We start from the raw sequence: 21,501 nt of genomic DNA on the forward strand, positions 1-21,501 counted from the left end.
GGGGGAAGGAATACGGGTAAAGCCAATGATTTGTCAACCGTGTGCATGCACATCACACCGCAGGCAGCCGGGTAATCCAGCCTCTGCCGCAGCACTTGAGGTGGGGACATGTGCTTGTTCTAAAGTGAACAGTATCACAAAGAGCCGCAGTGGGATATGAAGCCGCCACCTTTGTACTGCAAGACTTGTGCTCTAACCAATGATCACAAGGAGCAGCAGTGTGGTATGATACCGCTACCTCTGAATTGCAAAGGCCGGTGTTCCAACCAAAAGTCACAAGGAGCAGCAGTACGCTATGAAACCGCTACCTCTGAATTGCAAAGGCCGGTGTTCCAACCAAAAGTCACAAGGAGCAACAGTGCGCTATGAACCCGCTACCTCTGAATTGCAAGACCAGTGCTCCAACCAAAGGGCACAAGGAGCGGCAGTGCGCTATGAACCCGCTACTTCTGAATTGCAAGACCGGTGCTCCAACCAAAGGTCACAAGGAGCGGCAGTGCGCTATGAACCCGCTACCTCTGAATTGCGAGACCATTGCTCCCACCAAAGGGGACAGGAAGGAATACGTGTATAGCACGATTTGCCAACTGTATGCCTGTAAACCCACAGAAAGCAACCGGGTCACGGCAAGCCTCAGGCGTGGCATTTGAGGCGGAAACTGGAGAAATACATGGCAACAGAACATTTATCCAAGTACAGGAATTTATCCAAGTTGGTAATCAATACAGTTACTTTGACGCCCCTACCAGACCCCAAGGTACAGAATTTATTGTGGCCATCAAGTGGGGAGCCAGCAGGTCGACAGACCTAAGGGCGAGGCCTCATGGCGCCGCATCCAACAAGAGCTCCTGGGCCTTGGGTGGTCACTGCCATCACCGCATCTCGGGAACCGCGAGCAAGGAGGGCGGAAGAGGCATTTGGCCGGCCTGGCCCTCCACAAGCACGTGCAGGAGATGAAGGCACCGGAAACACAAAACGCAATTCCACTGGAAAAGCAGGGGGACGAAAGCGCGAACCGAAGCAACTACTACTACTTAGCATTTCCACAGCGCTATAAGGCATATGCAGCGCTGCACAAACATAGAAGAAAGACAGTCCCTGCTCCACCTCACGGCCTGCCGGAAGAAGAGGCACGCGGGCGGCCTGTGGCGCGAGCAGGACGAGGTAGGCGGGCCCCAGAGCCAGGTAGGATCGAGGGGCACACTAGACGGCTGAAAAGGAGAGCTGTAAGGGGAGACCGCTACAATGCACGCCTCAAGACAGATCCACAAAGAAACAGCAACATTGACCGCAATGCACAAAAGCGTTAGTGGGATTTGAGCTCACCACCTGAAAACGGGCAAAAGACGCCTGCGGAACCAGGTAGTCGACATACGCGCCCGCGAAGCCAGCCAAAGTGGGCGGCATTAGGGAAAACGCCAAATGGTCGACCATGTGAAGAAACCGGCAAGTATAACGGCGGCTGCGAAACCAGCAGGGGGATTGCAGCTGTCCGCACACCAAGCAAGAAAGCAATGGGGCAGACCTAATTGCAGGGGCGGAAGGGGAAATCAAGGAATTCCCCCCCCCCCCCCGTTATCTCGCTGGGGCTCCGTTATTTGCTTCCTTATGAGGAGCACAAGTGCAAAGTCTGCTGCAAGTACTTCGTCCAGGCCGTCGCGCGCCAAAAGTGCTCGCGGCCGCTACAAGCAGAGTATAAATAGGGTAAAGGAATAATAAAATTAATGCAAGTCCCCTTTAAGGGGGCTCACCTGCGATCCATGAAGGCCACGGCAATTTTTTGAGCCATCCTGGGCTCACGTGTGGCTGCTCCGAGGCTCATTCGAAGGCTCCCTCCATGCGGGAGGTGGATCTTGCAGCCGGAGACACGCTAGGCTGCTAAAGATGGAGCTGAGGCCGGCGCACATGAAAGCAGCGCTGGGAGTCAGGCTGGCACCCCATGAAGCCCAGGGGGCTCCGAAGGTGAGGGCAGGGGAACTGGGACCAATTCCGATTTCTTTCCCTCGCCCCCAGCAGGAAAATTCCCACGCCGCTAACCGCCGACCAAGAGACTCCTCCTGTCTCGTCGGCGACTTTTAAGTGGTGCAAGAGGGCATCCCCCGAAGCCCCGCCCCCTTCCGGCCCGCCAGCCAATGACGGGCGAGGTTCTCCTCTACGTCATTCAGAGGGAAGCCGGAAGGGAAGGGTTGCTCGGTTCGGGGAGCTGCTGCGTGGCAGCCGCCATGTTATTGGCGGCTGCTCGGCATGCTCCTCGCCGGCCTTCTTGAGTGTTTCACACAGATACAGTGTGTGCGAGAGAGAGAGTGTGTGTGAGACACAGACTCTCTGTGAGACTGAGTGTATGAGACCAAGAGAGTGTGTGAGTGACTGTGTGACACATAGAGAGTGAATGTGATACAGTGTGAGACATAGAGTGTGTGAGAGACAGTGTGTGAGAGTGAGAAAGACATTGACTGTGAGAGAAAGAGAGAGTATGTGTATGACAGAGATACCTCCCCCCCCTGGTGTCAGGCCCCCCCCTCCCTCCCTCTCTCTGGTGTTTGAGCGTTACTGTGCAGGACGCTGAGCTCTGGCTGTGCTTCAAGGAACTGACCAATCCTATTTAATAGAATGTACCTCCAACATTCTGAAGCCGAGAAACCTTGTGTGGTTGGTCACTTCTGCTTGTGACGAACCCAGAAGTACATGATGTCAATTCAGGAGATGGATACAGAGAGCAGGAATGCCTCAGCCATGCAGTCAGCTTCAGAACGTTGGAGGTGCATTTTATTATATAGGATTTGGTCCCTTATGCATATATGCTAGTGGTGTAGTTAGGACTAACTTTTTTGTGGAACTCAGATTTACATGAGTGGGCACTAAGCAGGATACATGTTGACACCATTCCAGTTCTCCTGTCATTAGCCTTGGCTACTGAACCTGAATGAGTAGGCCTGACTCCAAAGTGGAGAAGCCATGGCCCACCCAGGCCTAACTGTGCTTATGCCCTTCATATATACATGAAATTTGTAAGAATGTTGCTGAAGAAGCAAATGACAGACAATAAATATTAAAAAGCTGGAACACCTGATTAAATCACCCTCCAGTCCAGTCAGAAAAATCACTCCAACCCTCACCTGGTGTTCATGATTTCTCAAAAAAAAAAGATGACAACCATATAATCATCAGTTCAATGCACCCTCTATTGCTCACTCTTATTAACAAAATCCCATGGTCAACCATATCAAATGGCGAGGCAATATCCAAACAGACTGAAAGATTTTCACTAGCGACACCATAGCATCTCTGTACTATGACCCTGAAGGAACCCATTTTGAAAAAGGTCCAAAACTTGACTGTCTTCCAAATGGTCATTCAGTTGAAGCAAAACACATTTCTCAATTAACTTACTTAATGATGAATAATTCAAGACTGGTTGATAATTTGCACAATCATACAAAATCAAACTATTCCTCTTTAATAAAGGGAAAGGGAAATGGAAATGGGACTTGATATACTGCCTTTCTGAGGTTTATGCAACTACATTCAAAGTGATTTACGTATATTCAGGTACTTATTTTGTACCAGGAGCAATGGAGGGTTAAGTGACTTGCCCAGAGTCACAAGGAGCTGCAGTGGGAATTGAACCCAGTTCCCCAGCATCAAAGTCCACTGCACTAAACACTAGGCTACTCCTCCACTAGCAACAGTCCATGTAGAAGCCTGCCCTTGCAGATCAGCAATGCGGCCGCGCAGGCTTCTGTTTCTGTGAGTCTGACGTCAGACTCACAGAAACAGAAGCCTGCGTGGCCGCATTGCTGATCTGCAAGGGCAGGCTTCTACATGGAATGTTGCTAGTGGAATAGCAACATTAACATTCCATCTAAAATCTCCAATAGTAGCAACATTCCATGTAGAATCTCAAATAGGTTAAGGTGTTACAAGAAATGATTTATCTTGGGGGAAAGAGCTCTAGAGCACTCGCTACTGTTTACAATTTAAGAGCAAAACTTAACCCTAGCAGCCTAAATGTAAGTCATGAGCAAACTACTATGTCACATCACTATGAATCTTGGAATATGTCCTTAGCTGGAATGACTGTTATAAGCAAAAGACTCATCATTATTAATTTTAAGGACATATTCCAAGATTCATAGTGATGTGACATAGTAGATGACGGCAGGAAAAGACCTGCACGGTCCAGTCTGTTCAATGTCCATTATTAAAAGATTCACCTCTTCCAATACGCATGCCCTTGTAAACAGTTCAGTACCTTTGCTATTGTTCTTTTGAAATTATGCTACTGTACTAGGTTAGAGTTGAGTTTTTTTTAATTTTAGCTTTTATAGTTCATTTTATGGTTCCTCATTCCAATATACAGTGGGGGAAATAAGTATTTGATCCCTTGCTGATTTTGTAAGTTTGCCCACTGACAAAGACATGAGCAGCCCATAATTGAAGGGTAGGTTATTGGTAACAGTGAGAGATAGCACATCACAAATTAAATCCGGAAAATCACATTGTGGAAAGTATATGAATTTATTTGCATTCTGCAGAGGGAAATAAGTATTTAATCCCTCTGGCAAACAAGACCTAATACTTGGTGGCAAAACCCTTGTTGGCAAGCACAGCGGTCAGACGTCTTCTGTAGTTGATGATGAGGTTTGCACACATGTCAGGAGGAATTTTGGTCCACTCCTCTTTGCAGATCATCTCTAAATCATTAAGAGTTCTGGGCTGTCGCTTGGCAACTCGCATCTTCAGCTCCCTCCATAAGTTTTCAATGGGATTAAGGTCTGGTGACTGGCTAGGCCACTCCATGACCCTAATGTGCTTCTTCCTGAGCCACTCCTTTGTTGCCTTGGCTGTATGTTTTGGGTCATTGTCGTGCTGGAAGACCCAGCCACGACCCATTTTTAAGGCCCTGGCGGAGGGAAGGAGGTTGTCACTCAGAATTGTACGGTACATGGCCCCATCCATTCTCCCATTGATGCGGTGAAGTAGTCCTGTGCCCTTAGCAGAGAAACACCCCCAAAACATAACATTTCCACCTCCATGCTTGACAGTGGGGACGGTGTTCTTTGGGTCATAGGCAGCATTTCTCTTCCTCCAAACACGGCGAGTTGAGTTCATGCCAAAGAGCTCAATTTTTGTCTCATCTGACCACAGCACCTTCTCCCAATCACTCTCGGCATCATCCAGGTGTTCACTGGCAAACTTCAGACGGGCCGTCACATGTGCCTTCCGGAGCAGGGGGACCTTGCGGGCACTGCAGGATTGCAATCCGTTATGTCGTAATGTGTTACCAATGGTTTTCGTGGTGACAGTGGTCCCAGCTGCCTTGAGATCATTGACAAGTTCCCCCCTTGTAGTTGTAGGCTGATTTCTAACCTTCCTCATGATCAAGGATACCCCACGAGGTGAGATTTTGCGTGGAGCCCCAGATCTTTGTCGATTGACAGTCATTTTGTACTTCTTCCATTTTCTTACTATGGCACCAACAGTTGTCTCCTTCTCGCCCAGCGTCTTACTGATGGTTTTGTAGCCCATTCCAGCCTTGTGCAGGTGTATGATCTTGTCCCTGACATCCTTAGACAGCTCCTTGCTCTTGGCCATTTTGTAGAGGTTAGAGTCTGACTGATTCACTGAGTCTGTGGACAGGTGTCTTTCATACAGGTGACCATTGCCGACAGCTGTCTGTCATGCAGGTAACGAGTTGATTTGGAGCATCTACCTGGTCTGTAGGGGCCAGATCTCTTACTGGTTGGTGGGGGATCAAATACTTATTTCCCTCTGCAGAATGCAAATAAATTCATATACTTTCCACAATGTGATTTTCCGGATTTAATTTGTGATGTGCTATCTCTCACTGTTACCAATAACCTACCCTTCAATTATGGGCTGCTCATGTCTTTGTCAGTGGGCAAACTTACAAAATCAGCAAGGGATCAAATACTTATTTCCCCCACTGTATTAACATTTTATTTTCACTCACAACCAAGAGAGGGACTGTTATGGTATAAGCCAATCACCAGAATTAAATGTGTAGCATGATGTTGTGTTGGATCAGATACATATATATACACCGATATATTTGTGCAGCTTTTAAAAATACACTGCAGCAGAACTGGCTTTCATTCCAAAAGCCCTCTTCCCTCTCCCTTTGGGGAATATTTAAAAGGCATTTACAAAGGTACTGCTGCAGTGTATTTTTAAAAGCTGCACAAATATATTGGTGTATATATATGTATCTGATCCAACACAACATCATGCTACACATTTAATTCTGATGATTGGCTTATACCATAACAAATGGAACTGGGACTTGACATACTGCCTTTCTGAGGTTTTTGCAACTACATTGAAAGCGGTTTACATATATTCAGGTACTTATTTTGTACCAGGGGCAATGGAGGGTTAAGTGACTTGCCCAGAGTCACAAGGAGCTGCAGTGGGAATCAAACTCAGTTCCCCAGGATCAAAGTCCACTGCACTAACCACTAGGCTACTCCTCCAAAAATAGCAATCTTCTTCAAAATCTGTGGCATCACTCCCCTCTCTCCGGGCACAATTAAACGATGTTACCAAAACTGGAACAACCTCCAACTTATGGGACAAGAGTCATAGTGAACAAGGGTCCAACAAATTATTCTTAACTCTCAAGCTGCATTCCACCACCTTCATTACTTTCTCACCTGTACCCATCCAAAACTCATTCCAACCTTTTATGCCACAGTAGGGATTTACTAGTATTGAAACCTCTAGTTCAGATACATATTTTTTAACCTTGTCATTAAAAAAAAGAGCAAAGAAAACAGAACAGGGCATATCCTTAGAACCAACTTCTCAGTGTTTAACAATCAACTCTTTAAATAACTCTTTGTGCCTGCCAATGCACTACTTATTCTGCCGGTAATAAATGTACATTGCCCCTCTTTTACATGATACATATAAGATCTCAGTAAATTCATATATTCATCTCTAATCCTACTGTACAGTGGCGTTCCTAGGGGGGGGGCGGTGGGGGCGGTCTGCCCCGAGTGCACGCCGCTGGGGGGGGGGGGGGGTGCCGCGCGCGCCTGTCCTCCGTTGGTCCATGCTTCTTCTCTGCCCCGGAACAGGTTACTTCCTGTTCCGGAGCAGAGAAGAAGCATGGACCAACGGAGGGCAGGCGCGTGCGGCACCCCCTCCCCAGCGGCGTGCAGCCGGCGGGGGGGGGGGTTCCTTCGCGGGGGTGTCCTTTCCCCGGGGGGGGGTTCCGTGCTGCATCGGGGGGGGGGCGCTGTACCTGGGGGGCAGGGCGCATCGCCCCCCCCCCCCCAGGAACGCCACTGCTACTGCATTTATATTTTCTCCATGTCCTCACTTCCTCAATTTTAGTGCAGAGTGAATGAGTACCATGGTATCAGATAACATACCTGTGATAGACATGTTACTGCGTAATGCGTAGCTAAGAACCAGAGCATCTTCATCCGTAACCCTCTGAACTGGCACTAAGCGGTTGTTTCCAGCAATGTTTATTATGATTTCATGTGACAACCTGTTGTAATTAAGAACACACTTATGAAGTGTTGTACAAAAATGTGCACAAGATAGACTAGATTCTGTAAATGGCACCGAAAAATCAGCAGTGAAAAATTTAAGCACTGAGCGCTATTGTATAAAGGATCCACATCCTTTATAGAATAGCACTAAGTACATAAACTACTACTACTACTACTACTACTAACATTTCTAAAGCGCTACTAGGGTTACGCAGCGCTGTACAATTTAAACATAGAAGGACAGTCCTTGCTCAAAGAGCTTACAATCTAAAAGACAAGAGAACAATCTAAAGACAAGTGTACAATCTAGAGGACGAGTTAATCTGATAGGGTGGATAGATTGGGGCATTCTATATTTCTCAAGCGGTTAGGCGCCGAAGGCAGCATTGAAGAGGTGAGTTTTAAGCAGAGATTTGAAGATGGGTAGGGAGGGGGCATGGCGTTTGTGTAAAGGAAGATTGTTCCAGGCATAGGGTGAGGCAAGGCAGAATGAGCGGAGCCTGGAGTTGGCAGTGGTGGAGAAGGGTACAGAGAGAAGGGCTTTGTCCTGTGAGCGGAGGTTACGGACGGGAACATAGGGGGAGATGAGGGTGGAGAGGTAGTGAGGAGCCGCAGACTGAGTGCATTTGTAGGTAAGGAGGAGGAGCTTGAATTGTATGCGATATCTGATCGGAAGCCAATGAAGTGAATAAACGACACCTAACTTTAAGCACCAGCAATCACAACTACTGAGTCTGTTCTGTAACAATGCGTGTAAATTCTGGTAATGCCCCTGGAACGTCCTTGTCCGCGCCCCTTGAAATTACGTGCTACAGGAGTTCCACCCACAGCATTATAAAATACAATGTGTGCGTAACTCCCAACTAATGTCAATTAAAACCAATAACTGGTTGTTAGCAGCCAATTACTGGCGCTGATCAGCTCATTAATCAATTAAGTTGTGCATGCAAATCGGCTATGTGCGCTGATTAGCACGCACAACTTTAGTTGCCACATATAAAATCCAGGGGAATATACACACAAGACAATCGAACCATGTAAACCATTCTAAATGTTTTTTTTTAATCACCAATATACACTGTTGTGTCCTTTTTTGGATGCTTACACCGTTTTCTGAGTTGTTCATACGCCAGCTACGAGTTAATGAAATATCAGCTGAAGAAAAAGCATTATGAAGGAACAAGTGCAGTGGTATTTAAGGAGTAGAAAAAACATAGGCAAATGTAAAGTGACAAAGATGTAAAGTATTATAAAAATGTATGCTGCAATTTTCTTGTAAAGAACAAAGATGCTAATCCATCCACAAAACATAATGGACTCTCGTATTAAAGTCTCCTCTGTGACTGAGCCAAGAAGACCTGGATTGATGCAAAGACAATGCACAGGAACCCTGGGAGGCTTAAGATCCTGATGCCACAGGCTATATCTTCCTCTCTGCAAACTCTAACAAACATTCCATTTCTGAATCACCTATTCAACTCCTTTTCCCCACCCTGCCCCGAGTTCTGAGGAGTCCCATATTGGCATTGTTTATAAAGTTTTTTCTGCATGTAAAGCTTGTTTTACAAGCAGAAAATGGCGTTTATAAAATTGTGTTAGCATATATACATGTAAAAAAATAAATACACAGAAAGTGTGCACCTACGTTTATGAGATCTGTGCACAGGCATTCCTAGGGGCATTGTTGGGGAGGAGCAAAGGCAGAGTTGCAATGTATGCACATCTCTCTATATAAAACGCACCGCCAACATTCTAATGAAGCCTCACTTTACCAACGTTCTAAAGTGAGGCGGCAGAGACCGCTTTTTGCTCCAGAGTGTCTGCCCCGCCCACGCGTCAAACGTGATGACGTCAAGGGCGGAGCAAACACTCAACGAATCGAAAAAGCAAAGCCTAAAATTGCGTCACAACTATCCACCCTTCACAACGCCCCCACCCCCCTAAGTCGCCGCCCCTCAACAACCCCCCCACAAGCTTCACACCGCTGCCACCCGCAAACCCCCCCAGCAACCAGAGACACAGGCAGGGGGAGGAGTAGGGAAACACGCGCAGCGTGTTTCCCTACTCCTCCACCTGCCTACAAATCGCTACACACTGCTACCAACGCAGACGAAGAAGCGCTACAGCTCATGGATGCTGCCCGCTGCACCTGCTCCTTCTTCAGCCGATCGACGACTTCGAGGGACATCCCGCTGCCCCCCTCGGTATTCCCAGGCACAAATCACAACCCCAAACAAACAGCAACCAGCCATGGAGGCAAAATAAGTCAGGGAAGGAACAACTTGGACGGAGATCCCCGAGCCCCCCTCGGTAAATGGTGACTTCAATGGCAGGGCAGTACAGAGAGCGTCACACATACAGAACTTGCACCGAGATCCCGGATCCACCCTCTGTAACCGACATCAAAACAAAAAACCTAACCTCACAGCAACAGTGTCAACTCAGGCTGGGAGGGTATGCTGGCATGGAGGAGGATGACATTAGGGAAGGAAGACAGAACCGCTTAACAGAGAGAAAAGCAGGTGGGGAGGGGTTCCTCACACCAGAGAGGTGGGGGTGGGAGCCCTGCGAGAGGGGAGGGGCTCACACTCACTCACTCACTACAGGTGGTGAAGGGACAGAGGGGGAGGAGGAAGGCAGGAGAGGGAGAAAGAGGGATGAAACGGAGGGGGGCCAACAAAAGGCAAAAGTAGGATTGGGGGGGGGGCGGGGAAAACCAGACTCTCACTCTGTCAAACACACTGTAGCTCTCGGAAAACTCTGTCTCTCTCACTCACTGTGTCCAACATACGCACTCGCACACACTCATTCTGAAACACACACACTCACTCACAGATACACAAGCACTCAATCTCTCTCTCACAATCACACAGTCACTCTCTCTCTCTCTCTCACACACACACTCACTCTAACATACACACTACGAGGAAAACCTGGCTAGTGCCCGTTTCATTTGTTACCGAAACGGGCCTTTTTTACTAGTATTTTATAAAACACATATGTTGAGAACAGAGCAAGAAGGATTCATCCATAAAGAGAGGAAAATGGGAGATGAAAAATACACTAAATGAAATCAGGTTTTTACAGCTAAAGCTCCAGATGTAACAGTTTGCTGATTGGATAAAAATGAGTGTCTGACTGTGTAAGGTTCACACGAGAATCTCTTCAAATACATTGAGGGTAATGTTCAGCCCCTGTTGGGAGACTGAACATTTATTTTATTTATTTGGTATTTATATCCCACATTATCCAAATATGTTACCTTTAAGCCTGCAAGGCAATTTTAAAAGAGAATCTCCCCCCCCAGTTTCTCTTTAAAAATCATCTGGCTGGTGCCATGGGAATCCCTTATCCCAGTGGCGTAGCAAGGGCGGGGCGGTGGGGGCGGTCCGCCCCGGGTGCAACCGGTCGGGGGGGTGTCGCAGTGTCGCCGTTGAGTTCCCTTCCCCCACTTATTCCACGCTCGAGCGGGGCCGTCGCACACCTTCCACTTCCGGTCTTCAGCAACGTACTGCTGTTTGCTGCCTCGCTCACAGCGGGTTGAACCAACGCTGTTCGAGGAGGAGCTGGCCCTTTGGGGCATCGACAAGACGGACGTGGACAGAGGTCTGATGCTGGATGGACTACCAGCAGCACCGCGAGGCCGAGGAGGCGCTGAACAACGTGGAGGCGGGAACAACGGCCTCGTGGCTGCTGGCGCTCTTGGCAGCTGTGGACCTGGGCGCTGTTCGAGGATCCCTACTCTTTCCGGGCGGCCAGGGTGAGTGAAGGAACGGGGGTGGGGGGAGAAGCAGTATCAGGTGAGAGGAGCAGTGCACCGAGCAGTGGGGAAGGGAAGGAACAGGGTTAGGGATTCCTGCTGTTTATGCACAGGAAATAAGGACGGGGATTTCAGGTCCTGTGTATGTCTTCTTAGATAGGCAATCTATCTATGAAGGTGCTACTGATATTATCATCAAAATATTTTTAGTATTTCATCTCTGTTATATGGTGATTTTAAATGGAATTCTGGTTTTGATTGTCTTTATTTTTATTTTATTGCATTTCCGATTACTATTATTTTAAATAGGAACTTTTTTTGGACTTTTCACATAGGCACCTTGTTATAACATCAGCCTCATGATTATTGCTAAAAATAATTATTTCATGTGGGGGTGTTAAAAAAAGGTCGGCCCCGAGTGTCATGTATGGTAGCTATGCCACTGCCTTATCCCATATACTCTGCAGACGAAAAACATGTGGAAAAAACTTTAGGATTTCAAAATGAAATTCCTGTGTTTACTTTGCTGGCCTGTCCTGAGTCTGTCTCTTTTCCCTGAGGACAGGAGAGGGCAATATTTAAAGAGCTCTTCCCCTGAGTTAACCACCATTAACGTATGGAGAATCCCTTTGAAAACTGCCCCTATGCAGCACATCTTCTCATTGGACATATTAGTTGTGAACATAAATATACTTACTGATCTTGCTTTTGACTTGCTTGTGAAAGCATCTCTGCAATGAAAGGCTTCACTGGTTGGGATAACGCCACACACAGCTCCAAATAATGTTGCCTGAGATCTGCTGACATGGCTGTTTGCCAAGAAAAGTAAAAGGTACTGTACATGAAACTACTCGAGTGATTTGTAGCATTTTTTTTGTTTTGTTACATTTGTACCCTGTGCTTTCCCACTGATGGCAGGCTCAATGTGGCTTACATGAGGCAATGGAGGGTTAAGTGACTTGCCCAGAGTCACAAGGAGCTGCCTGTGCCGGGAATCGAACTCAGTTCCTCAGGACCACAGTCCACCACCCTAACCACTAGGCCACTCCTCCACTGTTGCTACTATTTGAGATTCTACATAGAATGTTGTTATTCCACTAGCAACATTCCATGTAGAAGGAAGTCGGCCCTTGCAGATCACCAATATGGCCGCGCAGGATTCTGCTTCTGTGAGTCTGATGTCCTGCACGTATGTGCAGGACATCAGACTCACAGAAACAGAAGCCTGCGCAGCCTTCTACATGGAATGTTGCTAGTGCAACATTCCATGTAGAATCTCCAATAGTATCTATTTTATTTTTGTTACATTTGTACCCTGCGCTTTCCCACTCATGGCAGGCTCAATGCGGCTTACATGGGGCAATGGAGGGTTAAGTGACTTGCCCAGAGTCACAAGGAGCTGCCTGGGCCTGAAGTGGGAATCGAACTCAGTTCTTCAGGACCAAAGTCCACCACCCTAACCCAGAGCCGTAGCGAGGGGAGCTGACACCCGGGGCGGGTCGCCGCTGCGCACCCCCCCCCCCCGGGTGCAGCACGGCGCATCCTCCTCCCGCAGGAGCACACCCCCCCCCCCGGAGCGCATACCTGCGGCGAGGGATGGGCGGGAGGGCCGATTCGCCCCAACTGCACGTTGCTGGGGTGTGTCGGCTCCGCGCTGGTTCACTGCTCTCTCTGTCCCGGAACAGGAAGTAACCTGTTCCGGGGCAGAGAGGGCAGTGCACCAGCGCGGAGCCGACACCCCCCAGCGGCGTGCACCCGGGGCGGACCGCCCCCCCCCCTTCCTACGCCACTGCCCTAACCACTAGGCTACTCCTCCACTGTTGCTACTATTTGAGATTCTACATAGAATGTTGCTATTCCACTAGCAACATTCCATGTAGAAGGAAGTCGGCCCTTACAGATCACCAATGTGGCCGCGCAGGATTCTGCTTCTGTGAGTCTGATGTCCTGCACGTATGTGCAGGACATCAGACTCACAGAAACAGAAGCCTGCGCAGCCTTCTACATGGAATGTTGCTAGTGCAACATTCCATGTAGAATCTCCAATAGTATCTATTTTATTTTTGTTACATTTGTACCCTGCGCTTTCCCACTCATGGCAGGCTCAATGCGGCTTACATGGGGCAATGGAGGGTTAAGTGACTTGCCCAGAGTCACAAGGAGCTGCCTGGGCCTGAAGTGGGAATCGAACTCAGTTCTTCAGGACCAAAGTCCACCACCCTAACCCAGAGCCGTAGCGAGGGGAGCTGATACCCGGAGCGGGTCGCCGCTGCGCACCCCCCCCCCCCCCCGGGTGCAGCTCGGCGCATCCTCCTCCCGCAGGAGCGCACCCCCCCCGGAGCACATACCTGCGGCGAGGGACGGGCGGGAGGGCCGATTCGCCCCAACTGCACGTTGCTGGGGTGTGTCGGCTCCGCGCTGGTTCACTGCTCTCTCTGTCCCGGAACAGGAAGTAACCTGTTCCGGGGCAGAGAGGGCAGTGCACCAGCGCGGAGCCGACACCCCCCAGCGGCGTGCACCCGGGGCGGACCGCCCCCCCCCCTTCCTACGCCACTGCCCTAACCACTAGGCTACTCCTCCACTGTTGCTACTATTTGAGATTCTACATAGAATGTTGCTATTCCACTAGCAACATTCCATGTAGAAGGAAGTCGGCCCTTACAGATCACCAATGTGGCCGCGCAGGATTCTGCTTCTGTGAGTCTGATGTCCTGCACGTATGTGCAGGACATCAGACTCACAGAAACAGAAGCCTGCGCAGCCTTCTACATGGAATGTTGCTAGTGCAACATTCCATGTAGAATCTCCAATAGTATCTATTTTATTTTTGTTACATTTGTACCCTGCGCTTTCCCACTCATGGCAGGCTCAATGCGGCTTACATGGGGCAATGGAGGGTTAAGTGACTTGCCCAGAGTCACAAGGAGCTGCCTGGTCCTGAAGTGGGAATCGAACTCAGTTCTTCAGGACCAAAGTCCACCACCCTAACCCAGAGCCGTAGCGAGGGGAGCTGATACCCGGAGCGGGTCGCCGCTGCGCACCCCCCCCCCCCCCGGGTGCAGCTCGGCGCATCCTCCTCCCGCAGGAGCGCACCCCCCCCGGAGCACATACCTGCGGCGAGGGACGGGCGGGAGGGCCGATTCGCCCCAACTGCACGTTGCTGGGGTGTGTCGGCTCCGCGCTGGTTCACTGCTCTCTCTGTCCCGGAACAGGAAGTAACCTGTTCCGGGGCAGAGAGGGCAGTGCACCAGCGCGGAGCCGACACCCCCCAGCGGCGTGCACCCGGGGCGGACCGCCCCCCCCCCTTCCTACGCCACTGCCCTAACCACTAGGCTACTCCTCCACTGTTGCTACTATTTGAGATTCTACATAGAATGTTGCTATTCCACTAGCAACATTCCATGTAGAAGGAAGTCGGCCCTTACAGATCACCAATGTGGCCGCGCAGGATTCTGCTTCTGTGAGTCTGATGTCCTGCACGTATGTGCAGGACATCAGACTCACAGAAACAGAAGCCTGCGCAGCCTTCTACATGGAATGTTGCTAGTGCAACATTCCATGTAGTATCTCCAATAGTATCTATTTTATTTTTGTTACATTTGTACCCTGCGCTTTCCCACTCATGGCAGGCTCAATGCGGCTTACATGGGGCAATGGAGGGTTAAGTGACTTGCCCAGAGTCACAAGGAGCTGCCTGGGCCTGAAGTGGGAATCGAACTCAGTTCTTCAGGACCAAAGTCCACCACCCTAACCCAGAGCCGTAGCGAGGGGAGCTGATACCCGGAGCGGGTCGCCGCTGCGCACCCCCCCCCCCCCCGGGTGCAGCTCGGCGCATCCTCCTCCCGCAGGAGCGCACCCCCCCCGGAGCACATACCTGCGGCGAGGGACGGGCGGGAGGGCCGATTCGCCCCAACTGCACGTTGCTGGGGTGTGTCGGCTCCGCGCTGGTTCACTGCTCTCTCTGTCCCGGAACAGGAAGTAACCTGTTCCGGGGCAGAGAGGGCAGTGCACCAGCGCGGAGCCGACACCCCCCAGCGGCGTGCACCCGGGGCGGACCGCCCCCCCCCCCCTTCCTACGCCACTGCCCTAACCACTAGGCTACTCCTCCACTGTTGCTACTATTTGAGATTCTACATGGAATGTTGTTACCACTAGCAACATTCCATGTAGAAGTCGGCCCTTGCAGATCACCAATGTGGCCGCGCAGGCTTCTGCTTCTGTGAGTCTGACGTCCTGCACGTACGTGCAGGACGTCAGACTCACAGAAACAGAAGCCTGCGCAGCCTTCTACATGGAATGTTGCTAGTGGAATAGCAACATTCCATGTAGAATCTCCAATAGTAGCAACATTCCATGTAGAATCTCCAATAGTATCTATTTTATTTTTGTTACATTTGTACCCCTAACCACTAGGCCACTGAAATACAACATTTATTACCTATCATTTTACCTATTAATCATCTCCTCTTCCCCTCCTTACTCTCAACTCCCCTCTCCTTAGGCCCCCAATTCAATTTGTCCCCCACCCCATCCCAGCCTATACTTTCCTGCAGCACACAGATCCATGAGATGAGTCTGAGCTGTGAATGGCACCAGTGGCGTGGCGTAGATGGGTTTTTCAGCACTCTAGAGTTGGCGGGGGGGGAGGGACTTGTCTTGGGCTTGCATGCTGCCCAAAGCATGTTGTTGGGCTTTGGATCCTTCTTCAAAATTTCTGCCATGGGGCACCAGGATATCTAGTGCAGGCCCTAGGTCAGTGGTTCCCAAACCTGGACCTAGAGGCACCACAGCCAGTCAGGTTTTCAGGATACCCACAATGAATATTCATGAAAGAGATTTGCATTCACTGCCTCCACTGCATGCAAATCTATCTCATGAATATTCATGGTGTATATACTGAAAACCTGACTGGCTGTGGTGCCTCCAGGACCGGGTTTGGGAACCACTACCCTAGGTCCTTAAAAGCCCAGTTTATCTATTGCTATCCAGTCCTGAGTAGAGAGGTGTGGTAGCCGTGTTAGTCCACTTTTAAAGGTAATCAATAGAAGTAAAACAAAATAAAACATGGAAAAGAAAATAAGATGATACAGTGCTTTGATGTTTCACTTATATATACTCAATCAGTCTCTGACTAATAATACTGTATATTCTTTCTCATGCATAATCATTCTTATACTAGTAGACCTCAGAGGTATTGTTGATGTTAAGCTTTCACTTTGATGTTATTAAACATCTAGAGATCAAACTTGTGTGTCTCTCGTCATTGGTCAGATATCAATAACTTTTTTTAAAGACTTTTAACTTTTTAAATGGAAAAGAAAAATCCGTTGTACTTAGCTTTGTATCAACTAAAGCTTCAAGTCAGCTAGGGCTCCATATCCAAGTCTTTGTGACTTCTACCAGTCATCGTCTAGGGCTCCACACCGACACGTGTTTCGCCAACTAGGCTTTATCAAGGCTGAATGCCCTCTCTCATATCTGAGTAGGTTTCCTTAATCGCCCAGGCCCAGCCACTTTTGCTCCAGGCCCGCCCAGCTTCTTCTGCCCGCTCTCCCCGTCCGTGTGGTCTGCTCACTTTTACTGCCCTGAAGCGCCGTTCTCCCTCCAGCACCGGCGATTCCCATAGCCAGCCTTCTGCCAGCGTGCATCGTCGGGGCCTCTTCTCAGGCGCGTCCCGCCTACTCTGCAACTTCCTGCGTCCCACCTTTGCAGAAAATAGGAAGTTGCAGAGTAGGCGGGACGCGCCTGAGAAGAGGCTCCGACGACGCGCACTGGCAGAAGGCTGGCTATGGGAATCGCTGGTGCTGGAGGGAGAGCGGCACTTCAGGGCAGTAAAAATTACCAGAACTGACCATGTGCAGGTCTGCTGTCGCAGGACCGCCGAGAGGGGGGGGGGGCAGGGGGGACAAAATTCCCGGGGCCCGAGCCTCCAAGGGGGCCCGGTGCCGCAGTCCCACCCGCCACCGCCACTGGGCCCCTTCCACCCGAACCCCCGCCAGCAGAAGTGCTGTCTTCTGTTCTGACTCCGGCGTGCGCGGCCCACACAGACACGCTCCTCTCAGCTGATCTTCGCTGTACTCTGCAGGGCTTCTGTGTGTCTGACGTGCAGAACGTCAGATGCACAGAAGCCCTGCAGAGTACAGCGAAGACCAGCTGAGAGGAGCGCATCTGTGTGGGCTGCGCACGCCGGAGTCAGAAGACAGCACTTCTGCTGGCGGGGAAGGGGCCCAGTGGCGGAGGCGGGTGGGACTGTGGTCCCAGGCCCCCCTCGGGGGGGGGGGGGCGATGACAACCTGGGGGGGTGGCAGTGGGGGCGAGGGCCCGTCTCTCGGCAGCCCTGGGCTGTCGTGGGGGGGGGGGGGTCGCGGGTGGAGAAGAAATGCAGCAGCGGCAGGCGGGTGGGGTGGTAGCAGGTGCCCACCCAGTCCACCTCCAGGCCCATCTAAAAATTAAACTCTGGCTACGCTACTGTGAAGTGATAGGTGGCAGTGCCCCCTCCCCATACCTGTCTGTAACTCTCCCTCTCTCCCCCCCCCCCCCTGCTCTCCTCCTTTTGGAAAGATAGGTGAGTGCCACCTCCCCCATATCATACTTGTCTGTAGCACTTGCTCCCTCTCTCTCCTGGCTGTCTTCAACACTCCTAATGAAGTGACTGGTCACTCACCTGAGAGGAGGTGGGGAGGGGGTGGAGAAGGGGGCAATCGGGCAGCTCTGCTCAGGAATGCACACCATGCAATCAAGGCACACCGAGGAGGGGGAGGGGGACAGAGCAGCACCCATTCGCTTCGGCGCGCGGCTGTTAACGTCTGTCCCAGAGCTGCTGCGCGTGGCTGCGTGGCGTTTGGTTGCCAAGGCGACGCTGTGGTTACTCACAGTCCGCCGCGCGCTCCCTTCAGGCTTCCCCCAAAAATCTACCCGGGAGCGTCCAGCCTGCGACATCGATTCAGAGGCAGCGGATAAAGCAGAACCCGGAGCAGCTTTCACGAACCTCTGGGTTTCTGAGGACTTTTCTTCTGTACGGCAGACGCGGGTTCGTTAGCTTGGACATTGCTATACAAATGATAACAAACAGCTGAATTTAATTTATTAAAAAGGACAAAAGTTGTAGGATGGGGTGATTAGCAATAATAAAACCCCTTAATTGCAGAAATGGTACTTGAGACAAATCTTAACTTTTTAAGGAGCGGGTGGGTGCTGTGGTGTACATTATTTCTGGCCTTCTTCAATAAAGAGTGCCAGTGCAGAAGTGGGGAGATGCTCAAAGCAAACAGGGCTTGCAACATTTAACTTAGACCGGGTTTAGCCATGTGCACCTAACGCACAAATGATCTTTGCACTGAGTTTACTGTTTGCAGAAAGCAGCGAATGAAAACGCTATGCAAATCTATGAAAGTGAGCTCATTTGTATTAAAATTAGCATTGCGTGTGATACACAGACATTACCGACCAATGCACAGAACTTTTGTAACTTACAAAATTTTCCGGCATGAGGGCAACTTCTTGATGGAGCAGTCTGCTAGCATTTTTTGATAGTATCTGCATGCAGGTGTGTGGAAAATGTGCCAGTTGTGTGTATTTATATGTGTGTGTTCTGCCTGTCCAAAAGCAACGTGCTTGCGATTTTTAATAGTTATAATTTTTCATAGAAGCAGTTATAGTAGTCATGTGATGTACTGAAGAAATCAGTTTCTTTTAGTATTTAATCTTGTATGTTAAGTTTGTAATCTGCTAGTTCAATGTGTATGTTTATAATTGGAAACCACCTAGTCTGTAAATGTTTTAAATAAATAATAGTATCTGCACGTGTGTGGGAATTGTGTCCTGTGTATTGTCTGTGGGGAAATGTACCATATGCATGTATTATATGTGTGTGTGTGTTCCGCCTGTAGCAGTGACATGGAACAATAAACAAACAACAAATGAAGCCTCTTGAACACATATGATGCCAGTTACCATTCTGCCTTTCTTTCTTTTTTGTTGGGCATGCACAGAATGATGCTTACCATGAAACCGTTCTGCACATGTGCTAGGCTTTTTTTCTACCGAGCTGCATGTAGAATTTCTGTGTATCTTCTTTGCATGCGATTTCCACACTCGGGGCCAGATGCACTAAACTTAATGAGCCAGCAACATGGTTTTTAAACCAGTTCTAGCCAGTCTAGCGAACAAGTAGTAAAACAAGACGTGCACAAAAGGGTTCTCCGAGCCATTTTCCTGTCACGGTAGCAGCTAACGAAAACGGAATGCAAATGATCTTAAAGTTATTATAACGAGCTAATTAGTATTATAATGCGCATGCAAGGCAGATGCACAGCCGTTTTCCGACCCCATGCACCGTGGCAAACCTAACGGGAGGTCTGCACCTCTCATTGGGGCTGCTGTGAGCGGGACCCATGCAGAGGAGGACGCCCATCGCAAAATTCGGAAGAAAAAAAGCGTCCGAGTGCTCGTCAGGGACGTCCTTTCAAGTGCCTAACACTTGGACGTCCTTCACTCAAAAAAAAAAGGTCATCCCTGACGAGCACTTGGACGTTTTTTTTCTTCAGATTTTGTGATGGGCGTCCTTCTCTTGGACGCGTTTTTCTTACGACTAAGGTGCCCGAAATGACCACCGCCGGAGAGAATCGGGGATCGGGATGTGCGAGGACATCCAAATCAAAACTATTTGAATGTCCCTTTCGATTGTGCCCCTCCAGGTCTCTCTCAGTCAATCACAGCGCGTTTGGCTGTTTCTTGTAAACAGGCTGCTCCTGTGGAGGAGTAGCCTTGTGGTTAGTGCAGCGGACTTTGATCCTGGGGAACTGTGTACAATTCCCACAGCAGCTCCTTGTGACTCTGGGCAAGTCACTTAACCCGCCATTGCCACAGGTACAAATAAGTACTTGTATATACTGTGTAAGCCATTTTGAATGTCAAGTCCCAGTTCTCTTTCCCCCTCCACTAGATGTGGACTGTCCTTGCAGTTGACCGACTGTTTTAACGTAAAGGCCCTATGGGACCCGTTTACTAAAGGTTTGCCGCTCAGCAGTGGGCTTGCCGCGAGGCAACCCGGAACTACCGCCGGCCGAACGTGGATGTTGGTGGTAGTTCCACCCCCAGCACATGCCATTTTAGGCGCTAGCAGAAATATTGAATAGATATTTCCACAGGGGGATACCCGGCGGTAATCGCTACCCAGTTACCACCAGGTAGCGCAGGAGCCCCCCTACCGCCACTGCAATGGGTGGCATTAAGTTCTCCACTCCGAAATGGCTGTGCGGCAGGTGTGAACTTACTGCATGACTATTTCTTTTTTTTTTGGCTTTTTTTACTTGCTGCTGTACAAGGGACCCAGGTGCACGGAAAAAATGCCACTAGCGCAGGGCCCCCCTTTTACCGTAGCTTTCTAAAAGGGCCCCTAAGTCATGTTTGTGTTTCTTTTGTTTGTTTGTTTTTTTTTACTTTGAATTTTTATTGAAAAATTGAAAATTATAACAACCCGCCTCCAGACATACATTGTTCAACTACCCAGGGCTGCCGAAAGACTGGGCCGAGCCCGGGGCAAGGCCGCCCCCAGGGGCCCTGCCCCCCCAAGGTCGTCGTCGCCGCCCCCTCCATCCACCACCGGGCCGGGCCCCCCTGAATTCAAATCATAGCGCCTCACCTCGACCTCGCTCCGTGTGAAAGAAGCGCAGCAGCGGCAGTCTTGCAGATCGCCTCCCTTCGGGCCTTCCCTCCCTGTATCCCGCTTTCACGCAAGTTATGTCAGACGAGGGCGGGACACAGGGAGGGAAGGCCCAAAGGGAGGCAATCTGCAGACTACCTCTGCTGCACTTCTTTCACACAGAGCGAGGTCGAGGTGAGGCACTATGATTTGAATTCAGGGGGGCCCGGCCCGGTGGTGGACGGAGGGGGTCGGGTGGAAGGGACTGCGGCTCCCCTCCTCTCGGCAGCCCTGCAATTACCGCAAATGAAATACAGGAACAACACTCTGAACCTAATACAGAATCTCACTAACGAACCTAACCCCCCATCCCATATTTCCCATCCTTACAAGATTTCCCCCTCCAATAATAATACCCCACCACCCTTCCCCAACCCCTCCCAACAAGTTATCAACCCCCCCCCCACACACACACACACACACACTTATACCCTCATGTTTGTGTTTCTTTTGTTTGTTTTTTTTTACTTTGAATTTTTATTGAAAAATTGAAAATTATAACAACCCGCCTCCAG

General features: G+C 49.8%; 1 protein-coding gene across 1 annotated transcript in view; it reads right to left on the reverse strand.

Moving 5' to 3' along the window:
* LRRC34 (leucine rich repeat containing 34) overlaps positions 1 to 18,037 on the reverse strand; it is a 61,347-nt gene extending 43,310 nt beyond the window's left edge. The window contains exons 1-3 of the mRNA XM_030216531.1: positions 17,948 to 18,037; positions 11,981 to 12,092; positions 7,398 to 7,519 (exon numbers count right to left, since the gene is read on the reverse strand). Coding sequence (XP_030072391.1) covers positions 7,398 to 7,519; positions 11,981 to 12,090 — 232 coding nt within the window. The 5' untranslated portion in view covers positions 12,091 to 12,092; positions 17,948 to 18,037. The remainder of the gene's footprint in view (positions 1 to 7,397; positions 7,520 to 11,980; positions 12,093 to 17,947) is intronic.
* Positions 18,038 to 21,501: the final 3,464 nt, after the last annotated feature.

This window comes from Microcaecilia unicolor, chromosome 10 (assembly GCF_901765095.1).
Source record: "Microcaecilia unicolor chromosome 10, aMicUni1.1, whole genome shotgun sequence".
Lineage (NCBI taxonomy): Eukaryota > Metazoa > Chordata > Amphibia > Gymnophiona > Siphonopidae > Microcaecilia > Microcaecilia unicolor.